General features: G+C 46.3%; 1 protein-coding gene across 1 annotated transcript; it reads left to right on the forward strand.

The window, feature by feature from the left end:
• The first annotated feature begins 2457 nt into the window (after nucleotides 1–2457).
• Nucleotides 2458–6394, forward strand: DUSP2 (dual specificity phosphatase 2). The gene is made up of 4 exons (XM_043986576.1): nucleotides 2458–3000; nucleotides 3532–3659; nucleotides 4665–4884; nucleotides 5234–6394. Exons 1-4 carry the CDS (start codon nucleotides 2613–2615, stop codon nucleotides 5446–5448), a joined length of 951 nt encoding a protein of 316 aa, XP_043842511.1. The 5' UTR covers nucleotides 2458–2612; the 3' UTR covers nucleotides 5449–6394.
• The last annotated feature ends 299 nt before the right edge of the window (nucleotides 6395–6693 follow it).

Raw genomic sequence — 6693 nt, forward strand, 5'->3', positions numbered from 1 at the left:
TGGGAGTCATTTTGCTATATCATAAAGTTACAGAATCACAGGATATTAGAACTGGAAGGGACTTTGGAAATCTTCTAGTCCATGGGGTTCTTAAGCTAGAGTCCATGAATTTTTTTTTAACTGATAGCTATATATATATATATATATTTTTTTTACTTTTTCTTTTTTTTTTAAGTGAGGCAATTGGGGTTAAGTGACTTGCCCAGGGTCACACAGCTAGTAAGTGTTAAGTGTCTTAGGCCCAATTTGAACTCAGGTACTCCTGACTCCAGGGCCAGTGCTCTATCCACTGTGCCATCTAGCTGCCCCATTGATAGCTATATTTTAATATAATTAATTTGCTTTGATTTCCATGGATTACTTCAAGTCTTAGTTAAAGCCCCTTCTTCTGCAAGAAGCCTCTTTCAGTCATGCTTAATCTTAGTGTCTTCCCTCTGAGACTAGACCCAATTTCTCCTGTATATCTCTTGTTTGTACATAGTTATCAGCATGTTGTCTCTCCCATAGACTGTGAGTTCCTTGAAGGCAGGGACCATGCTTTTGCCTTTCTTCATATCTTCATCACTTAGCACAGTGTCTGACACATAAATCCTAGTTACTGACCTTGTATTCTTTTTTTTTTTTTTTAGTGAGGCAATTGGGGTTAAGTGACTTGCCCAGGGTCACACAGCTAGTAAGTGTTAAGTGTCTGAGGCCGGATTTGAACTCAGGTCCTCCTGACTCCAGGGCTGGTGCTCTATCCACTGTGCCACCTAGCTGCCCCTGGCCTTGTATTCTTATGTATTTTATTTTCTGCACTTAAAAATATCATTCTGAGAAAGGGGTCCACCAGAAATAGGTTTCACCAGACTGCCACCATGACACAAAAAGGCTTAAGAATCCCCAAATTCAACTTTCTCATTAACTGGTGAGGAAATTGAAGCCCTAACAGACTTACAATAAGTGAAAGACCTGGGATTTGAATTCAGGTATTTGGATTCTATGTTCAGTGTCCTTTTCACTGCCCTATACAAGAGCCTTGGAATAAAAGGCCTAAGTTTTAGTTCCAGTTCTCCCATTAACTTTCTGTGTGATATCTTTGGGCAAAATATAACCTCAATTTCCTCATTTGTGAAATGGAGAAGTGTTGAAGGTTCAACATAAGGATTAAATGAGATTAGGGATAGGAAAGAGTTTTCAAAAGCATATGAAGTACTCATTCGAAAGTATGATGTGCTAACAACATAAGGTAGAAATGTAAGACTTTCCTTTTTTTTCTTTTTAACAGTTCCAATTTCTCAGAAAAAAAAAAAGAAATCCCAAGTTAGCCTGGAGGAGGAGAGGAAGAGGTTACAAGACACAAGAAGTAGTGGTTGAAGGAAAGAGGTCTTGCAGGGCTAGGGGAATGGGACTTTCAGCAGGGAGAAGCATGTGAGGGTCAAAGGAAGGAAAAGCTGAGGTGTTCCTAGAAACTATGGAGAATCAAAAATGCCCAAGATCACATTTAGATTTGGGAAGCCAAAATCTCAGGAGCTCTTCGGAACTTGGGATCGCTAAGTTAACTGAGTTAAATGCCTTTTACTTCTTTGGCCTTCAGTTTGATCTTCTTAAAAATAAGAGAGTTGGATTAATCTCTGACATTCCTCCCAACATTGTAAGCCCTTTGAGGGAAAAGATTAATATATGTATATATATATATATATATATATACACACACACACACACACACATACAAACACTAACATACATATATGTCCCAGAGATGCAAAAACAATATCTATATATGTATATGTATATACATGTATGTATACACACACACACATATATGGTTTTTGTATCTCCAGTATCAGGAACAGTGCCTTGTACACAGTATGTACTTAATAATTGCTTGTTGGATTAGATTTTAGTTTAAGATAGGCCTGGAAACATGTCATTTATTAGGGGACTTTTTAGGACTCTAGAATATATAATTGGTGATTTAGTAAAGAGCCTTGGACTTGTCAAAAGAGGAGGGCTGGAATCCTGACGGCCTCTTTGCTGTGGGTGATCTTGAGCAAGACTCCTCCGCTTCTTCAGACCTCAGTTCCCTCATCTGTAAAACAAGGGGGTCAGACTAGCTGATCTCTTTAGGTCCCTTTCAGTTCTAATTTCTGTGGTTCCCTGAATTTACTTGGGGATTGGGCCCGGGGATCTTCTAGACAAATGGTACTCACTCCCTTCCCAGAAGATGATGAATCTCTCTCCCCCTTCTTCATAGGTCTCCTCCCCCAGTTAACATCACTAGCTGCACTTCCCTGGCCTTTCCCCTAGCCCTCTGGGGGCGGGGTTGGCTTTGTCTGAGGCCACACGTGAGAGAGCCGCCCTAAAAGAGAGTTCCTCTTCTCAGAGACTGCCCTTGTAAGGCAACTCGGGGGCGGGCCTGACTGGTATTTAAGTGCTCAGAGGAGCTCAGAGATCAGATGCTTGGTAGCAGCCCGAGGGGTAGGAGTCGGAAAAAGGGAGTGGGGTGTGAGAATTCTGAGGGGATCCAGGACAGGAGACCGGAGTTCCTCTCCTTGCCCACTCTTTGTGTATTTGGTGTGATTCCCCGAACCAGGCAGGGTCTCCTTCCTCTGCCCTTTTCAGGAGCTAACATGGTGATGGAAGAAGTGCTGCCCATGGAAAGCAGGGAGCTCCGGGGGTTGCTGGGAGACCCTCTCGAGGTGGACAGGACTCTGCTGCTGGACTGCCGGCCCTTCCTGGCCTTCTGTCAGAGTCACGTCCTGGAGGCCCGGCCTGTGCACTGGAACGCCTTGTTGCGCAGGAGGTCCCGGGGGGCTGCCGGAGTTCATCTGGACTGGCTGATCCCCGACCGGACCTTGCTGGGCCGGCTGAGCCAGGGGGAGCTGTCCCGAGTGGTGGTGCTGGATGAAGCCAGCGACTCTGTGGCCGAACTCCGGGCAGACAGTCTACCTCGGATGCTGCTCACTGCCTTGCTACAGGAGACTCGAGCCGGACCCACTGCTGTCTGCTTCCTACAAGGTAAACACAGTCCCTTTCCTGTTCTCTTAAGTCCTTGCTTGTATGTAACTACTTAACCACTGTCCTAGAAGAGGAGCGTAAGGGAAAGAAGAATGGGTTTGGAATCGGGGAACCTGGGTCTAGAACAAAGCTTCTTAAACTGAGTTGCGACACCATATGGGGTCTCGTAACTGAATTGGGGAGGAGGCGTGCAAAATATTTGGGCGTAAACGTTTGATTTGTATACCTATTTTATATACCTATATACCCGGGGTCGCGTAAAAAATTTCTCGGGCGAAAAGGGGTCGCCAGTAGAAAAAGTTTAAGAAGCCCTGCTCTAGAAGAGCTGTTCTGATACTTATTTTCTGTGTGAACTTGGGCAAGTAATTTCACTATGGATCTGAAAAAGGAGAGGGTTAGACTTGATTTCTACGGTCTCTTCCGGCTCTAAGTTCTATGATTCAAAGACACACAGCCTCGTGCTAGTGTGACATGCTCCACGGCTTCTCTATATCCCCTGTTCATGGCTCCCCTCCATTGTTTTCTCTACAGGAGGCTTCGAAGGCTTCCAGGCCAGTTTCCCAGATCTGTGCTCAGAACCTCCTGCGCCAGCTTTACCCCCACCTGTGACTGAGACAGAGAGCAGTCGGCCAAGTACTGGGGCTCCTTTGTACGACCAGGTGAGTGACTCGTGATGGAGGCTTTGGCTTGGTCTGGGTTTCTCAACAGTGCCAGATACTTTAGAGACACTTGCATCCCAGGGGTTGGGAGAATCCAAATGTGAAATCCTTTTTAAGGAAGGCTATAAACTGAAGCAAAGAAGACTGAGGCTGTGTGAGGGAGTGTGTATGTGTATATGTGTATGATGGTGCTGTGTGGGATGTAGATGTGCCTTTATATGTGTGCATATATGAATGGGTTTAAAGCATAGCTCAGGTGCCACCTCTTACCTGAAGTCTTTTCTCATCTCCATCCTTAACTTCTCAATTAAAAGCATGCTCTTTGTTTTGGGAAAAAAAACACAACTTGGCATTATTTTGTTTTTGCTTACCTGTCTATTACATTTGAATCTCGCTTGCTACAAAGTACGCTACTTGAGAGCAGGCTTCACTATTCTTCGAGTTCCTCGTTCTTATCACAGTTCTTACACATTTCATAAATGTCTGTTGGATTAAATTGAACTGGATGTTTGATATATATGGGGTTCATGTGTCTATACAACACAACCAGTGTAGTTTCTGCTAGTTGCTACCCCCTTGACTGCTCTCTGGTGAATCTCCTAATTTGTGTGGACCCCATTTCTTCATCATCAGTTAAATGGGGAGGTTAGATGATCACTAGGATCCTTTCCAGCTCTGAATCCTGTGATCCTCTGTGTGTGTGTGAATGTGTATGTGCTTATTATAGGTCTAGATGAGATCATTCAGACTTTATCATATGCAACACTCATATTATTATGTGAGGGCTGACATTATTATGTAAGACGTGACGCATACTCCTCTTGGGCTGAGTTTCCCCCTCTGGGGATGTGTTTCTGTCCATTCTAAATTCTCTGAGACCTTCAGGGCAGCAGATTAGGACAGGGAATTGTTTTCCTCTGGTGCCTCCTGATGGGCTACTGGAAAGGGTTGGGGTGACAGTGGGGCTGAGTAAAGGATCTCACCTGCTCTTTCTTTTTCCCTCAGGGCGGCCCTGTGGAGATCTTGCCCTTCCTCTACCTTGGCAGTTGCAGCCATTCTTCTGACCTCAAGGGCCTTCAGGCTCTGGGCATCACAGCTGTGCTCAATGTTTCTGCCAACTGTCCAAACCACTTTGAAGGCCTTTTCCGTTACAAGAGTATCCCTGTGGAGGACAACCAGATGGTTGAAATCAGTGTCTGGTTCCAGGAGGCTATTGGCTTCATTGGTAAGAAGCTTTCCATCTTTGGAGATCCTTTGTTGAGAATTCTAGTCAGTGAATAAAGTTAAGGACCTGGGTTTGGGGATTTAACATATAAGCTGAAGTGTGTGTGTGTTTGTGCTCACACGCACGTGCGCGAGTGTGCAGCTTACTGCCCTCCCACTAGGGCCCTCCATCTAGAGTGCACCTTCTCTGGCATTGTGCTCAGGTTATGAGAAAGGTGGTAGGAGAAGCAAAGCTGGTGGTGGTGACAAGTGGGGAACAGACTCCTGGAACAAGGAAAGTACCTAGGAGCAAAAGTTTAACTTCCCCTCTTTCCTAGCTTCTCTGACCACCCCTTTCTCCTCCTCTGCAGACTCAGTGAAGAATTCTGGGGGAAGAGTCCTGGTACACTGCCAAGCAGGCATCTCACGCTCAGCCACCATCTGCTTGGCATACCTGATGCAGAGCCGCAGGGTGAAATTGGAGGAGGCCTTCGACTTTGTCAAACAGCGTCGTGGGATCATCTCCCCCAATTTTGGTTTCATGGGACAGCTTCTGCAGTTCGAAACCCAAGTGCTCTGCCACTAGGAGGGGAGGTGGCATCGCCTAATCCTGGCTCATATGTGGGATCAGGCCTGTTGCTCTCCGTGAAAGGACTCTGCTCTGGCCCCGGCCAGTAAGGACTTTCCAGATCATTGGGAAAAGCCTCACCTGAGTGGTGGAGAGCAGGGCAAGCTGTGAGAACTGATTCCCTCTCTCGGTGGGGGGTGGGGGGGTAACCCCCTCCCCACTTCTGGGTACCCTTTCTTTGGAAAGCTGTGAATGGTACCAGTGGGAGGGGAAAGAACATGAAGAAAGACAGCATGCTGGGTGTCCTGATTCGGTGCTCTTCTGCTCTGGGTGTGAGGTCAAACCCTCCCCATGAATGAGGGGATAGGGGTGAACAGCAGCTCGTTTCCATTCCCCCTCTCCCCTTCCTCAACAGGCAGAAATTAATTAGGCCCCACACACATCTATTTCTTCCTGCCTTTCTGGCCCCTGACCCTGGTTTTGGGGTCAATTGCCAAAATTCCTAGTCTAGCTCTACCACCACCACCCCAGATAGTCCCCCGCCCCCAACCATGAGATTCACTACTGTTCTCCAACCTGGATCTCCCACAAGCCCAAGGCACTGGGGCCCCTAACTCTGAAACCTGTGCTGTGAAACCCTGGCTGCCTGGGGGGTAGGGGCTGGGGTAGGGAGAAGGGCCTCCCCATGATCACAGGGCCTTGAGAATGAGCCTAGCTCATGACAATTACAGAGGATCCTGGGAGTGCTGGATGACTCAGTGGACTAATATACTCTATCACCAGCATCTTCCTTCCGCAGGAAAGCAATACAGCATATGTGTGTGTGTGTGTATGTGTGTGTTGTACTGGAAAACTATTTATGTTCAACTGACATTTACCACTCCCCCCTCTCCCCCCTCCCCCACTTCCCCCAAGCCCACAAGCCCTGTGGGCAGGCTTGGAAAATTAGCACTTTATATTTATACAGAACATTGTGGATGTTTTAATAAAACATTTGTTTTTTTGTTTTTAAAGAAAAAACAAAACCAAACACAAAACAACGCTAAGCTTCCTGTCTTAGTGTAAGGGCTTGAAGGGGCTCTTAAGCCATTTCTAAGTCAGACCTTACTCTTCCTCCTCTTCTCAGTCAGTCCTGGAGGGAAGGAGGGAGGTCTGGGTGTGGGAGTGCAGAGAAATGGCTGTGGGAAAGTCAGGAGATGTGACTCCCAGACACTGACACTGGTTTGATTTTTTGTTTTTAATGAAGAAGATGGATCATTTTAT

This window comes from Dromiciops gliroides, chromosome 2 (assembly GCF_019393635.1).
Source record: "Dromiciops gliroides isolate mDroGli1 chromosome 2, mDroGli1.pri, whole genome shotgun sequence".
Lineage (NCBI taxonomy): Eukaryota > Metazoa > Chordata > Mammalia > Microbiotheria > Microbiotheriidae > Dromiciops > Dromiciops gliroides.

Coding starts and splice junctions, on each gene's coding strand:
- DUSP2 (XM_043986576.1), top strand. CDS start 2,613: ATGGTGATGGAAGAAGTGCTGCCCATGGAAAGCAGGGAGCTCCGGGGG. Junction 3,001..3,531: donor TGCTGTCTGCTTCCTACAAG/GTAAACACAGTC, acceptor TTTTCTCTACAG/GAGGCTTCGAAGGCTTCCAG. Junction 4,885..5,233: donor GGAGGCTATTGGCTTCATTG/GTAAGAAGCTTT, acceptor CCTCCTCTGCAG/ACTCAGTGAAGAATTCTGGG.